The sequence below is a fragment of the Hyperolius riggenbachi genome, chromosome 2, assembly GCF_040937935.1.
Source record: "Hyperolius riggenbachi isolate aHypRig1 chromosome 2, aHypRig1.pri, whole genome shotgun sequence".
In the NCBI taxonomy this organism is placed as follows: domain Eukaryota; kingdom Metazoa; phylum Chordata; class Amphibia; order Anura; family Hyperoliidae; genus Hyperolius; species Hyperolius riggenbachi.
The window spans coordinates 313,401,006-313,423,165 of NC_090647.1; the positions used below are offsets into that span (position 1 = coordinate 313,401,006).

At 40.7% G+C, this 22,160-nt stretch overlaps 1 protein-coding gene across 18 annotated transcripts in view; it reads left to right on the plus strand.

Annotated features, from left to right (window-relative positions):
- Nucleotides 1–22,160, plus strand: part of DLGAP3 (DLG associated protein 3) — a 541,562-nt gene that overhangs the window by 399,153 nt on the left and 120,249 nt on the right. The window contains exon 7 of one of the 18 annotated variants that reach the window (XM_068269137.1): nt 16,146–17,345. The exons of the other annotated variants lie outside the window; for them this stretch is intronic. Coding sequence (XP_068125238.1) covers nt 16,146–17,305 — 1,160 coding nt within the window. The 3' untranslated portion in view covers nt 17,306–17,345. Of the gene's footprint in view, nt 1–16,145; nt 17,346–22,160 lie in introns of those variants that run through there. 18 annotated transcript variants of the gene reach the window in all.

Here is a 22,160-nt window from a genome sequence, read left to right on the forward strand (position 1 = left end):
TTTTGTGTGCTGCTGCTGCTTTTGCTCAGGTGGCCATCCCATTGCTGTTTGTGCCTTTTCTCCAGGTGCCTTCGTAAGGCACTTGTCCCTACGTGAGTGTTGGCCTTTCCACGGCTCAATTTTTGTTGGCAGAGCGAACAGATGGCTTTGGTCCGATCTGAGGCACACACATTAAAAAATTTCCACACCGCTGAGCCACCCTGGGATGTGGGCACTATGGGGACCTCAGCAGCTGATGCTGAAGGGCAAGTTGGCTGGCTGTACATAGGTGGCGATACATGGTGCCGGACTCTGCCACCAGCTGTTTCTGACGAAGAGCTGCCCCAGCTTCTTTCAGCAACTTCTCTCCTCCTACTACTCTCTGACTCCCCCTCTGAACTGTCCCCCTCTTCATCTCCTCTATTGGGAACATACAGAGGATCCCTATTACCGTCATCATCGTAGTCATCCTGCCCAGCTTCGCTTGCCTCAGACAAATCCAAACTTGCACCATCAGTAGGTCCTTCATCCTCCTGACACGTTACATCCATAGTGTTGCCGCGTAACTCAGACATATTAGCTGGTGAAAATTCATCTGGCTGTAACAACAATGGCTGTGCATCAGTGATTTCAACACTAAATAATTCTTGCGAAGTGTCAAATGCAGCGGAAGTGGTGCTAGTAGTAGCGCTGGTGGCTGAGCAAGATGAGGTGTTCTGTGTCGCTAAATACTCAACCACGTCCTGACAATCTTGGGAGGTGATGGGACGTGCCTTCTTCCGAGCACTGTACTGTGGGCCAGGTCCACACGAAATTACATTTACACGACCTCGCGCAGACCTGCCGGGTGGCCTTCCTCTGCCTCTGCCACTACCTCTTCCTCTTCCTCTACCTGTTTTGTCCATATCGGGTATGCACGGAGTGGTATATCACACTGCGTGCACTCACGTAGGTAGGTGGGTTCACTTAACTGCACAGGTATGCGCACTGATGCGGTGGGTTCACTGAACAGTACAGGTATACAGTGGCAGGTTCACTGAACACAACAGGTATGCAGTGGCGGGTTCACTGAACAGGTATACAGTGGCGGGTCCACTGAACAGAACAGGTATACAGTGGCGGGTTCACTGAACAGGTATACAGTGGCGGGTCCACTGAACAGAACAGGTATACAGTGGCGGGTTCACAGAACAGGTATGCAGTGGCAGGTTCACTGAACACAACAGGTATGCAGTGGCGGGTTCACTGAACAGGTATACAGTGGCGGGTCCACTGAACAGAACAGGTATACAGTGGCGGGTCCACTGAACAGAACAGGTATACAGTGGCGGGTCCACTGAACAGAACAGGTATACAGTGGCGGGTTCACAGAACAGGTATACAGTGGCGGGTCCACTGAACAGAACAGGTATACAGTGGCGGGTTCACAGAACAGGTATGCAGTGGCAGGATCACTGAACACAATAGGTATGCAGTGGCGTGTTCACTAAACAGGTATACAATGGCGGGTCCACTGAACAGAACAGGTATACAGTGGCGGGTTCACTGAACAGGTATACAGTGGCGGGTCCACTGAACAGAACAGGTATACAGTGGCGGGTTCACAGAACAGGTATGCAGTGGCAGGTTCACTGAACACAACAGGTATGCAGTGGCGGGTTCACTGAACAGGTATACAGTGGCGGGTCCACTGAACAGAACAGGTATACAGTGGCGGGTCCACTGAACAGAACAGGTATACAGTGGCGGGTCCACTGAACAGAACAGGTATACAGTGGCGGGTTCACAGAACAGGTATACAGTGGCGGGTCCACTGAACAGAACAGGTATACAGTGGCGGGTTCACAGAACAGGTATGCAGTGGCAGGATCACTGAACAGGTATGCAGTGGCAGGATCACTGAACAGGTATGGAGTGGCAGGATCACAGTACAGGTATGCAGTGGGCTGAGGGCTCACTGAACAGAACAGGTATGCAGTGGCAGGATCACTGAACAGGTATGGAGTGGCAGGATCACAGTACAGGTATGCAGTGGGCTGAGGGCTCACTGAACAGAACAGGTATGCAGTGGCAGGATCACTGAACAGGTATGCAGTGGCAGGATCACAGTACAGGTATGCAGTGGGCTGAGGGCTCACTGAACAGAACAGGTATGCAGCCAGGAAGAAGTTAAGCCTAACTAATCTTTCCCTATATGAGAGACTGCAGCAGCTCGCCCTACTCTCACTAATGCAGGCACACGAGTGGCCGTAATGGCCGCCGCTGCCTGCCTTATATAAGGGGGGGTGGGGCTCCAGGGGCTAGTGTAGCCTAATTGGCTACACTGGGCCTGCTGACTGTGATGTAGAGGGTCAAAGTTGACCCTCAGTGCATTATGGGGCGAACCGAACTTCTTCCGCAAAAGGTTCGCGTGCGGTACCCGCACGCGAACCACCTACGTTCGCGCGAACCACGTTCGCCGGCGAACCGTTCGGCCCAACTCTACCTATATCTATATGTTGCTGTATTTTGTTATGTAATCCTGCCCTCCCAAGAGTTTTAGCCTAGGCTATGATGTAATGAAGCCTTCTGCTCCCAGTGCACTCTGGGAGACTAGGCATTGTGCACTGATGCACCTTGCCAGCACTAAAGTTGTTGCCACCTGTGATAAATGTAAGAATGTAAAACGGGGTGAGAAAAGATTTTACAATGGCTTAACACTAACTAAATAATTTATAAATGAATATTGTAAAAAATAAGCAATTTTATTAATTAAGTTATTTTCAGAAAAGTTCATCTTTAGCCACAAATACAGTATATCTATGTTCTCTGTGACGAGGGGCACAGCTGTGCACAATTGTACTACACCCATCTACACCCAAGACCACACTTTCTACATAATAAAATTATTAATTAACCTCCTGCACTAACCTTTTCTCCCTATTTTTTACCATTAAAAATGATATTATTATTTTCTAATTTCAAAGTGCCATGTACACAGTGTAGCAAATCAACACCATTATTTCAGAATAAATTTCATCGCCATAAATTGTGACAGGAACATAATTTAAGTTTTGTTATAAATGGGAGCGATAGACTGGTATTTATCTACAGTATTACTTTTATCTAGTTTGTCTTAAAAAAAATGTATATGTCATTTAGGTGTCATAAGTAGGGATAAAGGTATTGTTGATAAATAGGGACATAGTTAAAACGTCAAAACTGCTCTGGCCAATTAAGGGAAAACAAGGTCTAGCATGCAAAGTGGTTAAGTTGTGCCAGCTATATTTGACCTTCTAAATTTAATTATTGGCGTGGACCCCAGTATGGTTTGCCAAGCACCCATCTTCTCTGAAGGTGTACAGCTCCATCTTTTGTATTACTGAAATTATAGCCATGAAAAATCAGGGAAAATGTGTAAAAAAATCCCTACAAGCATTTATATGCACACTGTGTACTTTGTAAACAGATTTGTGAGTGGTTTCACGGCTTTTTCAAGATTTTTTCCTGGAATAGTTAGTTAAAGAAACAGGAAGGTGGACTAGTGCTCTAAATGAATATGGCAGCTGAATGTTATCAGGGGAATAGATGAAAGCTGGTTTAGTATTCTAGTCATATCCGATTTCGTGACTGTACTGATAGTGTGAAAATGTTCACAGCTATACCGTGTTAGCTATTGGAGGAGTTCTTGTGTTTGTTATTCTGCCCATGAACAGTCCTAGTTTTTCTGCAGAAAAGCCATCTAAAGTTCCAACCACTTTATGTTGTTTTCCACTAACGAGTTACATGCAAGCTGTTGCATTTATGGGTATCAATATTTATATTATCTGCATTACCTACATAAGGTAAAAATGTAGAATTATAGGTAAGATGCAAGATGATCTAGTGTTTAGTTATGATCAGGCATGGGAAAATGGTGCACCAAGGCTAGCAATGCTCTAATATCCTACCGGATACATGTTTAATTTCCCCCTTTCTTATGAACTCTTACCATTTAGAATACAGAGCTGCCATTTCTGATTTTAGATTTGTTCTATGGACATCATAATGCTTTTATCTATGGCATGAAACTGGGTACTGCTGTTTTACTGGTAACTCATAGTTGCTTTAATTTGTAGAGACCAGTATGGATGTAAAATGATTACTTGCCCCAGTGCTGGGTCGAAATTACGCATGAGCGTAATTACGCATTGTAATTCAATGTAAATTTACGCGTAAGCGCTACGCGTAACTTACGGTCTTACGCGTAATTATTTACGCATAAGCAGTTAAGTGGTATCGTAATTACGCTGTCTACCGTAATTGCTAGGTATGTGTAATTTTACGAAGACTTACGCGTAATTTTACGCAGAATTACTAACGTAAAAACTCCCCTTTTCTAAGAGTAGCCAATCAGTCAACATCCTAAGCAACCAATAGTATCTTCTCCCACCCTTCATTATATAAGCGTACGTTTTGACGCATACGAATGATGTGTACGCAATAGCTGTCACATTGACGGCTATTGCGTACACATCGTCCGTATGCATAAAAAAATACGCATTAATGGGTATTACGGCACTATGCGTAACATCGTAGTGTAAGCGCCTACATTACGTTATCCTTACGCGTAACTGCGTAAGTTAACACGTAATTACAGTGATGAACCGTAGATAATTTCCTACGCCGTAACCATAATTACGTAATGCGTAATAGCGTAAAATTACGCGTAATGATCCGTACGCGTAGATTTTTCCATTACGACCAGCACTGACTTGCCCTTCCCCAACATCTGTACATAATGCAACATTATGCAAAAAAACAGAACCTTGAACTACTAGAGGTGTATTGTTTAAAAATAATAATCTGTTTGCATGGCAAGTTATTAATAAAACATGGAATTCAATTTAATATCTTTGCATTCACTACATTTTTAGAGTGGTAGATGTCTGCATATGAATGCATGCAGCATTTTTTAAAGGTTAAAACATATAATAAAATACAAAAAGGAAGAACAGGAAAACAATAAAATGAAAGGACCAGAACCACAGATTCTGTGGCATTTTAATAAAGTCTTCATCAAAACCAGCAGCATTTCAGTATTTTTTTAATCATTATTTTTTTTTAATCAGGGATACAGATTTATTTTAAATGCTACATCTTCTGATATGCATATCACTATAGTAAATAAGCATCATGGGCATTCAGGAACAGTCCAGTAGAAGGAGTAGGGGGTATGGGGTGAACAGCAGCTGCAGGAGAAATAGAATTGTTGGATTCTATAAACCAATATTTCAGTGTTGTTGTAAGTTACTTTTGTGTGTGTCTCAGGAGTTCTAAACATTGTATTTCTCTGTATTCCTCTCCGCAATCTATGCTAAGACCTGTTGCTCAGCTATCAGAAGGCAGTAAAACAATTAGCCAATAAAAAAAACAAAGTGCACCCCCTTCTCACTATATTGGTTTGAATAAAAAATAATAAACTGCAGAAACTTTTTTCTTGTTCTGTACATAAAAGAGTTTACATGTCTTCTGTTTACCTATGTTAAACATAGTCTCTTCCAACCCATGGCCACAATCAGCAAGCAATGAGACTGGAATACAGCTCTCTGATTGGAAGGCTGCTTTCTGACTAAAAAAAAAAAATGCAGCCATGCATAACGAATTGCTGTTTTTCTTATGATGAGATTATAAAAGTGGATCATCGCCATGTATTAAATAGTTACAATACTTGTTGTAACATGTTTATATATAATTAAATATTTGTTTTGCAACTCATGTTGCAACACAGCATTGACATATTATATAGCTGTTTACAGAGTACAAAGAATTAGCTTTAGTTCCACCAACAAAGGATTTCAGATTCCCTAATACAGTAATGACACCAGGCATAAGATAATTCTTCACATTTACATAGTTACATAGTTATTTTGGTTGAAAAAAGACATACGTCCATCGAGTTCAACCAGTATAAAGTTTTAACCCTTTAGCAGCCAATTTATTTAGAGGCTTGCAAGTGCTCCAGGCCAATTTATTTTAGCACATTTTTTATTTCTTTTTTTGTTAGATGTCCTAGCTTCTAATTAGTACTGCTGTAATGTTTATGTATGGCCACTTGTCACTAGGGGGCAGTGTGAGACAATAATAGAGGACTTCTGCTTTAAATTTCTGTATGTTAAGACAGCAGGGAGATAATCAAGCATTCCAAGATAATAACAGCACAGCGAGTTCTGCATTACACTTAAATACATCACTGAAATGCATTTTAAACCACCAGCAAGCAAGAAAACAGTCAAAATAATTTTTATAGTACTTTTTCATCCACTTTTTTCCAGTTGCAAAGTGCTGAAAATGTATTTTAAAAAGAAGTTGAAAAAAATTACCTCCTAGTTAAAAATTCAGAAGTAAAAGTTAATTGCAAATAGGCCATAGGGAGAAAACCTTATGCTCTTGATTTCCCTGTTTTTCCTAAATTTAAAAGCTCTCTTCTTCCCAGGCACTATGGTAGATAGTATTACTTCTCTTCCAAAATGACCCTTGTGTCTTGCCACTTCCACTGAACTATGAAAAGGTAAGGGGGGTAAGGGGAGTGCCCCCTCCGCTCTTATCTTTCTCATGATTGGAAGTGGTAGCATGGAGTACAGTATAATGAAAATCACATGGCTTAGTCACACAACACCTGGAAGAGAAACACGCTTTAGGTTACAGAAGAGGAAGACCAGGACCAACAAAATCCTTCCTATTTTTTTCTGTGGAGTTTTTATTTTTTTGTAGACAATGATTTTGCACCTTATGAGTACAATACAATTCAGTCCCATCAAGTAATCAAGTAAGGACTCAGAATACTTTGGGCCCTATGCAATTAGTGCTGGCGAGTTCTTAAATTAGGCGTCAGCCAGGTCACCTAATGCATTTGCATTTAACACCTTCCAGGGTGGAAAAGAACTCGCTTGGGCGATATAATCGCCCAGCAAGTTCCTTTCCCTCTATGCAATTGCATTTTGCACCCCCGGGAAGCGATGCTTCCCGCCAAATATAGGTGCTAACTTTTCACCTGCTCTGAGCAGGCGAAAAGACCTATCGCTGCTATCAGTGGGCTGCTTTTGGCATCTGGGAGCCTCCTTTACTAAGGAAACCCCAGATGCTAGTGATTTAAATAGGTAAAGGAATCAGTTTTGACTTCTTACCTATTTACAATGTAACAAAAAAACATACCTCCATCGTTCCCGTCTCGCCGCATGTCCCACGCCGCTCCTCCGCTCATCTCTGTGACTGTCAGTGTTCTTGGAGCCCGGCAAAGCATCTTTGAGTCTCCCGCTAGGGCTCCCCATTCCTCCACCAGGTGGCCCAATGAGAATCATCCTGATTCTCATTGGTCCAATTAGAATCAGGATGATTCTCATTGGGCCACCTAGTGGAGGAATGGGGAGCCCCGACGGGAGACTCAAAGATGCTTTGCCGGGCTCCAAGAACACTGACAGTCAGAGATGAGCAGAGGAGCGGCGTCGGACATACGGCGAGACGGAACGATACAGGTATGTATCTTCTGAAGGTCCCGCGGTAGCGACAAGAGGTGACGGGTGGCGGGTAAGAGCCTTGCGACGATGCGCTGGCTCTTGCAACGATGCGCGCGCATCTTCCGGGGAGCGAGGCAGCAGTGCTGTGGTGCTGAAGGACAGCTCCACGGCACAAATGCCTCGCTCCACATCGCTGGCCACACAGGAGCATCGCTCTGCGAATACCCAGTATTCGCCTGAGTTATGCTCCTTTACTCAAGGACATCACTCAGGTGAAACTGGCAATTGAATTTGATGGTAAATCCTGAGCGATGTGAGGAGATAAGAAGCTCGCATGTTTTCAGCTTCTTATCTCCTCTAATTGCATATGGCCCTTTGTCTTAAATAGAATTTGATATTCCTTTTCTTACCTACATTTTTGAGCTCTTTCATTTGCATGTTGCTAAAATGTAGGTGTCCAAACACCTTAGAGCAAACTTAGGAAAAAAGTTTGTTGAATCAGAGCTTCCACTAGCAGGGCTTTTTTCACCCAGAGATCCACTTAAAGTGAACTCAAGTGAGAGTGATATGGAGACTGTCATATTTATTTTCTTTTAAACTATACCTGTTGCCTGGCAGTCCTGCTGAAAATGTGGTGCAGTAGTGGCTGAATTACACCAGAAACAGGCATGTAGCTAACCCCTGAAGGGAACAAATATAAACTCTGAATGATTTTAAACTCCATACAGATGTTTTATGCATACGACTGTATGAAACACTTGCATGATTTAAACTTCCAGTTGACTTACCAAATGCTATTCATCTTGACATTAATGACTTTGGAAAGAACTGAACAGAAATCATAACAGCTTTCAAAATATAATACTCTTAACTAATAGAAAACCTCAGACTCCTTGTGCATATTAGAATTTTGTTGATAGTGTCACAGACTCATTTTTACTGGAGAAAAGTCTCCAAACAACACCTCATGCCATTATGTTTTATAGTGATTTCTCTTGTATTTTAATACCGTAATTTCAATATACAATCCAAACGCTACGTCAACAATTCTGTTTGGTGCATGTTCTCTATTATATTCTTTTAATGGAGAAGTCATTTCACCCAGTAACTGGGGAAAACATTTTTTATATGTAGTTGTGCTAAATGCAACCAGGGTTGCCAACCTGTTGCCAAATTTTTCCTGGACAAAAGGCTAAAAAAATCTGGACACCCAATCTTTTTACTGACAATCAATCGTGGGAATTTCAAAAGGTCCAAACAGGGGATGTGATCACAATTAATTCTTAATAACTGAACCCCTCATTGACAAATGAAGCAATGATTACACTGCAAATGACAGAATCAATACCCCTCTTTATAGCAAGTGTGTCCCCCTTTGTCACAGTCATCCTTTCCACTTGCACCCATGCAGATAGAATGTCAGACTACCCCACTCAAGCTATGTAAGCTTAGGACATTGAGAGTTGGAAAGTTACAACACAGACACATAGCACTTCAAGTCGCAGATTACCCTCATGTTTGGAAAGTACTTGTCCTGGTTGCCTGAGCAAACATTCCTTGCTTCATTTTCCAACTAGCACTGTAAAAACAACAGTTGGGAGCAGAGCAATAATTTCACAGGAACCAAGAGTTAGTTTCACATGCGCTGAGAAAGGCAAATGCAGAAGCAACCTACACATGAACCTTGCTAGATGTCAGAGATTTCGACCGATCTCTTTAACCTTATGAACCTACAGTAACAGCTAATACTAACCTCTCCAAACCTATCATCTAACACTATCACACTTAACTATAATGTAATACTCACAATCCATCATCTGCTTTATTTGTCACCAACATACAATGCTGTTTTATTAAATTTGCCTAGATATACTGAAGACCAGACACAACTTCAGCCAGACACTTACAAATTAACATCAGCATAAATAATGCAATTTAGCTAGATTGCTGACTAAAGTAAGTGGCTAACCTATATTTTTGGATTTTTAAATAGCTAGGAACCTCTTCAATTCTCTTAGAGGTTAAGATGCTGCTTAGATGTTGATCCTGAATCCCTTAAAAATCCAGTTGAAGCTATCTGGTTTAAATTAGCGGTTAAATAATCTGTTAAGCCCATTGTAGTGTAATGGTTCATCCCTGCATATGTTGGCTCTCATAAAAACAAAATGTGCCACAATCACTGTTTTTTTGTATTATAATTTACAATGCACTAAATTACCAGACAATACAATACACTATACAGTGATGATATGTTACACATTGCATTGTATTTCAGTAATATATTACACAAATGTATCACAATTTATATTAGACAGCACTATTATATCATACATTACACTACACTGTTTACTACTAAATCATGCATTTCTGCTATACCATTCTGTTGTGTTAACACTGTATTATTCTGCACTATTGTGTTATGAAATATTATATCACACTATTACGTCTAAAATTATATTATACTGCACTATTATGTCATACACTATGGTACAAAGCACTATCACATTAAATGTTACATTACATTGCACTATTACATTAAACTAAACTCTTAACTGTTTATTAGGACTCCCCCCCCCCCCCCCCAGTATAGATAGCCAGATGTGTGCCTTTGAAGTCAAATAAGCAATTTCCCTGTAAAGAGCACCACTTTCATATCATAATTCTTTGTTCATAATCAAAAGAACAAAGAACCAATTCAATACAATTATATTCAAAAAGTAACAAAAGTTTATTGATAGCCAAAAAAGTGTCATTCGACTTTAAAAACAATTAAAATATAACAAGGACTGGACAGCCCATGTCATTCAACCATAGCAGATAATCCAAATAAAGCAAGGACAGAACCTCTCCAGCAGGGGCGGCAGTAGCCCTTGCAGGAGTATGACCCGGGTCATACAGTAAACATACAACATACAATTAATATAGTGTACACAAAAGTGCTAGATGAAGGCATCAGCCACCAATCATTAATAATAAATAGTAATAAAGTGCAACAATATTCATCTAATAAGAATACAAGTGAATGAGCCCCAATGCAATGGCAGTGCAAATACTAGGATATGATACTACCTGCTGTATGACCATACAAACCCATAGGAGGAAATGAGGATTGGAGAGGAGTCCATGCAATAATAGTTCCTTAACCTTCCTGGCGGTAACCCCGAACTACGCGCAGGAGGATTTCTCAGGCCCTGCTGGGGCGATTTGCATAATTTTTTACACGCAGCTAGCACTTTGCTAGCTGTGTGTGCATACTGTATGTTTACTGTATGACCCGGGTCATACTCCTGCATGGGCTATTGCAGCTTCTGCTGGAGAGGTTCTGTCCTTGCTTTATTTGGATTATCTTCTGTGGTTGAATGACATGAGTTGTCCAGACCTTGTTATATTTTAATTGTTTTTAAAGTCAAATGACACTTTTTTGGCTATCAATAAACTTTTGTTCATTTTTGAATATAATTGTATTGAATTGGTTCTTTGTTCTTTTGATAAAAGAGTTATGATATGACAGTGGTGCTCTTTACAGGGAAATTGCGTTTTTGACTTCTATTCAAATCTGTTCCCTAGCACACTGTACATAGCCATAATTATTGTCCTTATAGTGGTGCGCACCCGTTGCTCTTATTGTCAGATGTGTGCCTTTATTACCACCCCACCCCCATAGATAGCCAGCCCAGATATGCTGCTTTATGAGCTCCCACCCTCAGTATAGATAGCCATAAGTGCCTCTTTATTAGCCCCCATATAGATAGCCAGAAATGCCTTTTTATTAGCTATGCCAAATGAATCAGGTCCTGGCTTGATAACGTCATCAAGCCATGACCCAATGGGAGCTGACAAGTGGTACTGCATGGAGGGAACCGCGATTACCACTAGAAGTAGGAAAGCTGAGAAATACTGACAAGTATTGATCGCCTGCACCCGATCACTGCATGGGGGAGGGGTTAATTGGAGGGGATTGGGGGGGAGGAATCAGACCTCAGGGAGGGGTTCCCAAGATAGTGTAGTTAGAGGAGGGGGGGTTAATGAGCTCAGGTGGGTGCTAGCACTTACGCTATACACATCATTAACATATACTGACTAATATTCACGTTGTTGGATATTAAATGGGTGAAACAAAGGACTTGAAAATACTGTATGTCAGTTGTAAAGTGGTTGTAAACATTGAGGTTGTAAACCAAAATATGAGTGCATAAAGTATAAATATATTATACTTTCAAATTGTATTTGTTACTATATGATAATACGTATTATTGTGTTGTGTCATGAAATGATATTTTGTTGCAGTGTATAAAGTATAAGGTTGGAAACCTCTGCCTTATTGCATCTGACTGCTTTCCCTCCATACTACACACATTTTTGCAATGTATAAATGAAAAATACTTGTGCAGTTCTTCAGCACTGACAACACATACCGGTCACATGGTGATCCAGTGACACAGCCCATGTCATAGGGAAATAGGTCCAACTATGAGCCCTGCTACAGCCATGCCTCCTTAGTGACTGACGTGACTGACAGGTGTTTAAAAAGTGCGAGCAGGTAAAAAGCTGTTTTTTTATGGTTTTAGTTCTATAAAATGCAATTACTAAAACCATAAGTCATGTAGGGCTTTTTTTAATCTTGGAAATGAAATGTAGTAAACAACTACTGCATGAAACAATGCCCTATATTCATAAAAGAATGTTAAAGAGGAACTCCAGTGAACATTTTATTGTTGGCAGGTGATGTAGCTTCTGCATGAATTTTGGCAGTTGGAAACAGCTGTAAACAGCTATTTCCCACAAAAGTTCTAACTTTTCTTGTGGGAGGGGTTACTTGTGGGAGGGGTTTCACCACAATATCAGTCATACAGCGCCCCCTGATGGTCTGTTTGTGAAAAGGAATAGATTTCTCATGTTAAAGGGGGTATCAGCTACTGATTGGGATAAAGTTCAATTTTTGGTCGGAGTTTCTCTTTAAACTCAAGATGTGCCGACTACACAAGCATCGTAAGTGTTGCATGCATTTCATTTAATAAACATTAACTCATAGGAAAAGACCAACTATTACCTGTGATTTGTGGAAAGATTTGGACTTCTGAATAGAGATGCAAATTGCAAGCAGCTTGGAATTTAGTCAATAATATTTAGTACACATATCACAGCTAAATGCCTTTACCTTCATGCAATAAGTTGAAAGTTGCACTAACACTCGTAACATGCATTGAAGTAGTATCAAAACACTCAAGCTGCACTTCCTATGACTGACACATCACAGGTTTGGCTTGGAATATTATTGTTTCTTTGCCATTTTCACACCATGAAGTAAATGTTCAATGCGTCTTCTTCCGTTTAACACTTTAATATTTTTCCTGTCTTTTCTGTCACACAACTGCTGTGCAAACTGCTGTATGTTGAAAGGTTGTGTAGTCAGTTCTCTGCCAAGATTCGTTAACGTGTAAGCAATGTGTGTCATGTCTGGATGTCACATCAAACCTCACAAAGAGAGCTGATTTTCTTAGCTTATGAACACGATTGTGCACTGCAGTGCTAAAAATATGATGGTGATGTCTTTATTGTATCTTAACCCATTCGCGTTCCGTCGTTTTCACTTGAGAAATGTTCACCTCCCATTCATTAGCCTATAACTTTATCACTACTTATCACAATGAACTGATCTATATCTTGTTTTTTCCGCCACCAATTAGGCTTTCTTTGGGGGGTACATTTTGCTAAGAGCCACTTTACTGTAAATGCATTTTAACAGGAAGAATAAGAAAAAAACAGAAAACATCTTTATTTCTCAGTTTTCAGCCCTTATAGTTTTAAAATAATACATGCCGCCATAATTAAAAGTCACGTATTGTATTTGCCCATATGTCCCGGTTATTACACCGTTAAAATTATGTCCCTATCACAATGTATGCCGACAATATTTTATTCGGAATTAAATGTGCATTTTTTCCGTTTTGCATCTATCACTATTCACTACAAGTTTAAAATAAAAAAAAAAATATAGAAATATATCATCTTTACATTGATATTTAAAAAGTTTAGACCCTTAGGTAAATATTTACATGTTTTTTTTTATTGTAATTGTTTTTTTTTTATATTAAACATTTTATTTGGGTAGTTTTGGGAGAGTGGGATGTAAACAATAGGTTTAAAATGTAAATGTGTGTTGATTTTAATTTTTTTTTACTTTTGGTTGTAGTATTACTTTTTGGCCACAAGATGGCGGCCATGAGTTTATTTACATGACGTCACTCTAAGCGTAACACACGCTTAGAGCGACGCATGGGGGAGGTAACAGCCAGAAAAGGCGCAGCTTCCGAGAGAAGCTGTCGCTTTTTCAGCGGGGGAGAGGAATCAGTGATCGGGCACCATAGCCTGATTCACTGATTGCCTAGCTAACAAACCGCGGGCCGGGAAAAATAAACCAAAAAAGGAACTCCATGGTGTAGTATTTAAAGCTATAACAGCAGGGTACTTAGATAATAGGGAAATATAAAACATGCAGGGGATCCCCCCATCCTGTTCATTCTAGGGTCTTAAAGTGATCCAGAGGAACTCAATTTACTAAATTACATTGGTAGCGACAGAAGGAAAATTCAAGCAATTAGAGGTGTTTACTTTTTGTAAGGAGAGCAACCAATGATTATAGACCATTTCAAATAATATTTTAACATGTTGCCTATGCAGTTATTATTCTAGTGGTATTCTAAAATCTCCATCCAGCAGCAACAACAAAAAAGACATGAACCTTTAGATAGGTTTACTGTCAGGCTTCATACATTTAAAAAAAAAGAATATTCCCACTTTGTGAACTGAAGTACTTTAAATATTCTATATTTTGCACCCTGAGAGAAATTGTACCATTCCACAATAATTCTCTGAAAGGTTTTAGCAGAACTTGAAAACACTTGACTAAATACAGTTATCAGCTGAACTGACTTGCTGTGATTAGAGGGCAATGTTCACAGTTGAGATGTGATTCAGTAATATGTTAATGTTGTTTCAAGAAAGCATTTTATTGTACCGTGGTAGGTTTTAACATTTCTCCTTAAACAAAGTCATCCAGTTAATGTAAGGAGGTATATTTTGGGCTTGCCTGTGTACATTTATTTTGAGTCGATATATTGGAATTTTGTGTCATGACTGGGATGGTTACCATTTATGGAAATGTTTGTTTGGAAAATGTATGATTTTTTTTTTTACTAAGACACTTATAATTCCACAAAAGTTGTCAATGCCACTTGCCTCTGCCTCTTAGTAGCTTTAGAAATGTGATGCCTCTTTCATGTTAGACAATATGTATCCAACCTGGGAAGCAATTTTGTTACTGTCCAGCTGATCTTTTGCCCCGTTTTTCACAGTACCTGATCTGATAAGCTGTTAAAAATATGGCTTAATATAACAAAATAAACATGTACCCTTTCCCTCAATAAATTATAATTCAAATACTAATCCCCTTTTAAAAATATCAAGAGAGCCCCAGCTGTGTACACAGATCCAGCGGCCTCGGCTATGCATGACGTACCAAGAGTCTCAACACAAGACATTGGGTGCCTGGACCTTCGGCAAGATTTAAAGAGAAGCTAACTCATCAGGGCTGCCAGGAGGGGCCACCCTGCTCATAATCCCCCATCCCAGTAAGAGGAAAGGGTCCTCCTTTCTTGCATGTTGTGCAGGATGGTGGGTAAGCTGGAAGGCATCAAAGCTGATCCAGGTAAGCTCAACAGACTTCAATATAATGCATTGTACTGAGGGATATATCTTTATCTTTAGCAAAGCTAGGGAAACATAGTGTATCAGCTGGAAACCCCCCATCCCGTTCAGGGTGCTAAGTATTTTAGCTGCATATTTACTTGGAAATTTTTTTTCTTGGCTTGGGAATGATTCACTAAGCCAAACTGTATTTTCTCAAATTTGTTAGGATTTCAGAAAATTCAGTGAAATAATTGATCGGTAGTACTGCAGCTTAAACCTCTTTCTACCTGCATCTAAAACAGAACCCTCTTTGGAACACCAGCCATCCCATCTGTCACCGCGTCTCCAGGCAACCCTCTTCTTTAGCTTCTGCTGAAGGTCCTGCACCCTGAAATCCATAGCCGAGGCCCACTATCCTTTTTTACTTCATATCTGGATTCTGTAGGCAACAGCAGGGGCTAAAGGCAGAGCAGTTCAGGCGCTGGCATGGGGAAAAAAGTCTGCAGCACTCCTACACCATCAACATGCCCACTAAGAGAATAATCCTTGGCATGCACATTGCAGTGCATAAGGAGAAAGGTAATTTCTGGGTGTTTGAAATGTTTGTTCAGTTGTTCAGAGCATACGTAATGTAAATCTTTAGGATGTGTTACCATTGCTACAGGCAGGTGAAATCACTTTGCCCTATGATCAACCTTAGTTCCAGTGGCTAAAATCAACATTGTATCAACATACTAAAGTGGAACATTAACATGCTGCAGACTTTCTTTCCTTCAAATGTGTTTTCTTTTATTATTTTTTTATTTTCTTCAGATACAAAGATCTGTTTAAACATATCAGCACAGTCAAACATTTAGCTCTAATGGCTGAATATTATTTTGTTGTGGAGGAAGGGCATGCTAGTGAGAATCTAGGGAAAGTGCAGCATAGGCAAAAAAAATGTAACATTATTGATATATTAGTATTTTTGTCTAAAAACTTTCTTCGTCTTTATTTTAACAGCATCTTCATTGCCAAATCAAAGGTCCCCGATGAGGTCAGTACTATCACCACCACAAAGAAGTGGCACATTGGTCACCTACAGCACCACATCAGTAGAAGGGGATACAGAAGACCAAGAGATGGAAAACAGAAGGTGCCAAGGAATGATTATCAATCCTTATTTAGAGCACTGGTCACCAACGAAAGAAGAGGTGCGTGTATCTCTTACTGTGGGAAGACAGATCAAGCAATCCTTCAGACGTGTATCTCCTGGACCACTAGCCTCCTCCACAGAAGATCCTCTGTGTTATCTTTCTGCTCACACAGGCTGGGGGGATGAAAGTGACTCAGATATTCCACCATCTGACAGGGTTCATGAATCAGCAGAGTCTACTCAATCTGAGAGAGATGGGGGCAGTCAACAAACAGAGATTGGCTCATTATCTGGTGGAATGGTCTGGCCATTGATGCAGGACCACAGGAAAGATAATAATGGGGAAGATGATCACCAACTTGCTTCTTCTCAACGCAGTGAACATAGTTGTAATGAATCTCTCCTTTCCTCAGAGTATCCTGAAGGTGATCAAGCCTCTAGTGCAACAATGCCACGAAGACTTGGAAGGCCTCGGGCTAAAGATGATAGAAGAGCTCGGTGGAGAGCTAGTCTTCATCGCTTGTTGCAGCTGGAGAAATTAAGAGACCAACTCTACCGTCAAGAATTAGCTTTGAAGGAAGAAGAGATGACTCGCCAACGAGAGGAGCGGGCAAGAGATAGAGAGCTTCACAGGCAGCTACTTGGTGTTCTTGGTGATATTAGAGATGAACTCAGAAAGAGAAGACAGGAGAGAGCAATTGCTCAAGATGGTCAAGGTCCTGAAGGCAGAGGCACACCATGCAGTGGTAGCGCTACAACAGGCCGAAGGGCTCGTGGAGGACTAACACGTCCAAGAGGGACACGTATTTCTTCTGTATCTGCCACTTTGCCCTGTTCTTTTGCTCAGTTCTTTCTTCAAGATCCAAGAACTGGGTCTTCTATGCCAAGCACTATTGCCAGGGGCAGCTGTGAGAACCCCACCTGGGCAGGGAGCCGTCTTATTGGCCCCTTGCGCAGGAGGGGACAACCTCGTGGCCGTCCTCGGGTCCACCCCAAACCAGTAATGGGTGAAAAAACACATGGATAATGAAGAACTGGCCTTTTTCATGTTTTGCAACAATAAAGGAAGTGATGAAAAATAGATGTGTGTTTTCTATTGCTATAAATAAATATGGAATACAAATATTTCAAAAATATATTGAATCTAAAAAATAGGAAATAAAATTTAGTCATTTTATTTTCAGTACTGGGTATAGTTTCACTTATAAAATTTAATAATGCTTCATAAATAGTGGTTGCTATGGTCATCTTTTTACAGCTGATGACAGCGGTACATACAGGGACATTTATATAATACTTTTTCTACTTTGGGACTCAAAATTCTACAGTTTTTTTTTTCTAAAATGAATGAAATATAAGTTATTGACGTTTTTGTTGTATTTACAGAAGAATGTTACTAAAGTGTAACTGCAATGGCAAATTGGTAGCTTCTGTGTACACAGGCATGTATATGTTCCTGCATCTATTATCTCTGAGGAGGTGACAAGTGAATTTCACAGCTCATGTCTTGCAGCCTCTGAATGTTTGTTTCCAGCCTATTCTTCTCAGATACAATTCAGAGACTGAGGCTTGGTCAGCCCAATGTCTGTCTTTTATCTAACATCAATGAATTTTCATGGTGTCCAGGTATGCTACAGAAACAAAATAATGAAGTGTTAGAACGATGCAGTCCAGGATGCATATTGATTGCAGAATTGTTTTTTGTTACTTTATGTACTGTATTTTTTGCTAAATTCACCAGTTTTCTGCCTTACTTCTGTTCAGCAATGGGTCAGTTCTATGCAAATTGCTTCTCCCTCATCCCATTGCCACAAATGAGATGGGCCTGCTCCCCTCTGCACGTTATTTATAACTGTCTCAGAGGGGAGCAGTTGGAAGCATATTTTAGAAACACTATTGCTGGCATGAACTATGGAAGTGTTCTTTGAATTCCAGGCACTGTTAGATCTTTGACCCTCTAATAGCCCTCCGTGGACTGTATTTCTGCTCTGGCATCTGTCTGCTCACCCTGCTCCAAATTGACTGGCTCACATGAGAAAGGTTTAATTTAAATACATTTAAAGTCAGTTTGAAAAAAAAACAGCATGGAGTCCCCCTCAATGCCTCAATTAGACCCTTGTCCATCGATGTGGTCTGCAGGCCAGGAAAGGGAGGGTAGTGATTATCCACCGTTACCTTATCCATACCAAACTACATGACATTTAGCATTTTGAGGGAAGGGGGGAAGGGGGAGTACATATTTTCATGTCACCCATTGTATTGGGTGCTGGGTGGAGTAGTAGTCAAAATATCGGCAATGTAATATTGTTTTACTATAGGCTTACCCCGTGCCCTGTTCTCACACTAACCCTCCTTCCTAGTTCTTAACACTAACCCTCCCCCCTCCTAACGTCTAACACTGATTGCCAACACCCACTCCACCCCCCCCCCGCCCCCAAACAGGCTATAAATAGCCCTCAAAAGCTATTAATAGCCTGTGGGCTATTCTAACTATGCCCTATCTTAGCCAATGTTACTAATGTTAGTATTGGGCACTGTTGGTGCTGGTTATTGACAACACTATAGCCGAACACCAGGTATTGACTAAAGAATATAATTAATCAGGGCATCCGTGTTTTGCTACTATGCAAAGCTGTACACTAAATGATAGCCAGTGCTCATAACTGCTTCTCGTTAGCAGTGACATGAAGAATACTTTTTATTTACTGTATGCGTCAATGTAAGCAATGCACCACCTTGATAATGTGAGTCATCGTTTCCCATTCCACTGCCTTCCTGCTCTCACATGGAACGCTTCACAACTCCTACTGTGAACCTAGCCTTAGAGTCTGGTTGGAAGACAAAGATGACCTCCACACTTTTTTATATCATCTTAGCCGAAAGATTTTAAGGTAATGAACTAAAAAAAAGACATTATTGTTTAATGAAGATGGCAGCCAAATATTCACACCCGGCCCTTTCAACTCCCAGAGCTGCCAAACCATAATTTACCAGGATAAGTCCCACAGATGCAGCAGGGAAGCCTTATACTGACACATATGCATGTGCATTCGTTACACATGTGGCAATTCACACACATTTTCCTCAGGTTCCTTTAGGATCTGCATGTGATTCCCACTGCCATTTTCTAGAGAGACAAAAGAGGCAGTAAAATGTCAACGTTAGGAAATTGATCCCAACAATTCAACACAGCTCTGCTCCATAATTTCTGTTTTTAAATGGTATAAAGATTATATAAAACAAAATAAATATGAATTCAGAACTAGATAATTATTACTTTTTTTTTAGAGACTTCCTCATATCTATTAATGTATTAGATAAGTTCCTTTCACCACATGAAATGGTATTGGTCATGAATTATATATGACTCTATTGCTTACAGCAGAGGGTCCCATTGTGTAGATAGCGTTCCACCAGTAGATCACAAAGGTCTTCTTGGTAGATAGCGCACACTGAGTGACACACACCCTGCACACCCTTTCTGACATACACAAGCTTAGTGTGATAGGCCGTCCTGGAGTTTTGCACAGGTTTGGAAAGGATTCTGATTTGTGATTCTGAAGTGGTGAGCCATACATTTCAAAACATTATGTCCTACTGCTGATTACAAATTTGCTGCAAGTAGATGTTATGATGTACATCTAATTGAGTGATGCAGTGGCGTACCTAGGGCGTTTGACACTCGGTGCTGGGTGGTAAATGACACTTCCCCACCCCCCAAAAAAAGGAAAAGACGTGAGTGCGGGGTGCTAAGTGCGCCACCGTGGGTAATGGCAGGTATAGTTACCCCAAGTATAGGTAACCTGGAATAGTTTCCCCCAGTATAGGTAGAATAGTATAGCCACATATATGCAGTGTATATAATGTGGCAGTGATTAGGTAGCCAGATAACCCCCCCTTTAGCACAGCTATCCAGATAACCCCCCATTTAGGATAGGTAATCAACATGATACCCAGTTACAGTAAATATAGCAAGATCTCCCTTTAGTATATAGCCAAATCACCCTTCAGTGTATATAGTCAGACCCCCATTTAGTATATAGCCAGTGTATATAGTCAGATCCCCCTATATATAGCCAGTGTAAATAGCCAATTACAGTATACAGTGGGATGCGAACGTTTGGGCAACCTTTGCTAAATGTCATGATTTTCCTGTATAAATTGTTGGTTGTTAGGATAAAACATGTTAGTTAAATATATGATATAGGGGGCACACACAGTAATATTTGAGAAGTGAAATGAAGTTTATTGGATTTACAGAAAGTGTGCAATAATTGTTTAAATAAAATTAGGCAGGTGCATACATTTGGGCACTGTTGTCATTTTATTGATTCAAAAACCTTTAGAACTAATTATTGGAACTCAAATTGGCTTGGTAAGCTCAGTGACCCCTGAACTACATGCACAGGTGAATCCAATTATGAGAAAGAGTATATAAGGGGGTCAATTGTAAGTTTACCTCCTCCTTTAATTTTCTCTGAAGAGTAGCAACATGGGGGTCTCAAAACAACTCTCAAATGACCTGGAGACAAAGATTGTTCACCATCATGGTTTAGGGGAAGGATACAGAAAGCTGTCTCAGACATTTCAGCTGTCTGTTTCCACAGTTAGGAACATATTAAGGAAATGGAAGACTACAGGCTCAGTTCAAGTTAAAGCTTGAAGTGGCAGACCAAGAAAAATCTATGATAAACAGAAGCGATGAATAGTGAGAACAGTCAGAGATAATCACAGACCAGCACCAAAGACCTACAACATAATTTTGCTGCAGATGGAGTCACTGTGCATCATTCAACCATTCGGCGCACTTTACACAGGGAGATGCTTTATGCAAGAGTGATGTCGAGGAAGCCTTTTCTCCACCCACAACACAAACAGAGACATTTGAGGTATACTAAAGCACATTTGGACTAGCCAGCTTCATTTTTGGAATAAGGTGCTGTGGACCGATGAAACTTAAATTGAGTTATTTGGGCCTAACAAGGGGCGTTATGCATGGAGGAAAAAGAACACAGCATTCCAAGAAAACCCCCTGCTACATATAGTAAACTATGGTGGTGGTTCCATCATGCTGTGGGGCTGTTTGGCCAGTGCAGGGACTGGGAATCTTGTCAAAGTTGAGGGATGCATGGATTCCACTCAGTATCAGCAGATTCTGGAGACCAATGTCCAGGAATCAGTGACAAAGCTGAAGCTGCGCCGGGGCTGGATCTTTCAACAAGACAACGACCCTAAACACTGCTCAAAATCCACTTAGGCATTCATGCAGAGGAACAAGTACAATGTTCTGGAATGGCCATCTCAGTTCCCAGACCAGAATAAAATTGAAAATCTGTAATGTGAGTAGTGGTGCTCAGCAGAGCTCGAATATTCGAGTAGCTCGAATATTCGAGCTCTTTTTCAGCTATTCGAGCTCGGTATTCGAGCTCCGAATAGCTGTAGCTATTCGAATGGGCTATTCGAGAACACTCGAATAGCCCATTCACTATTCGAGCTATTCGAGCAAACCGGCGCTATTCGAGCTCGGTACCGAGCTCGAATAGCGTCATAGCCCAGATTGATGTGCTTAGAGCCAATCAGAGGGCTCCCAGGCCCTCTGACGGCAGCCAATCACAGAGGGGGACCCTGGCCAGCCCCTACCCTATAAATAGCGGCCGCCATGTTCGGGTTTTCCATGCTTGCCTGAGACTTGTACAGAGAGAGAGTTGCTCCTTTGTGCTTTGGCTTAGCAAGTGCTCTATTGTGTTCATTTACCTAGCGTTTTTGCTCACCTACACCTGCCATATACACCTGTATTGTTGTTATTTAGATAGACATTGTATTTTAGTTAGTAGCTTGTGTGTTACATTAGAGACAGGCAGCTGCTGCAAGCTTACAGGTTT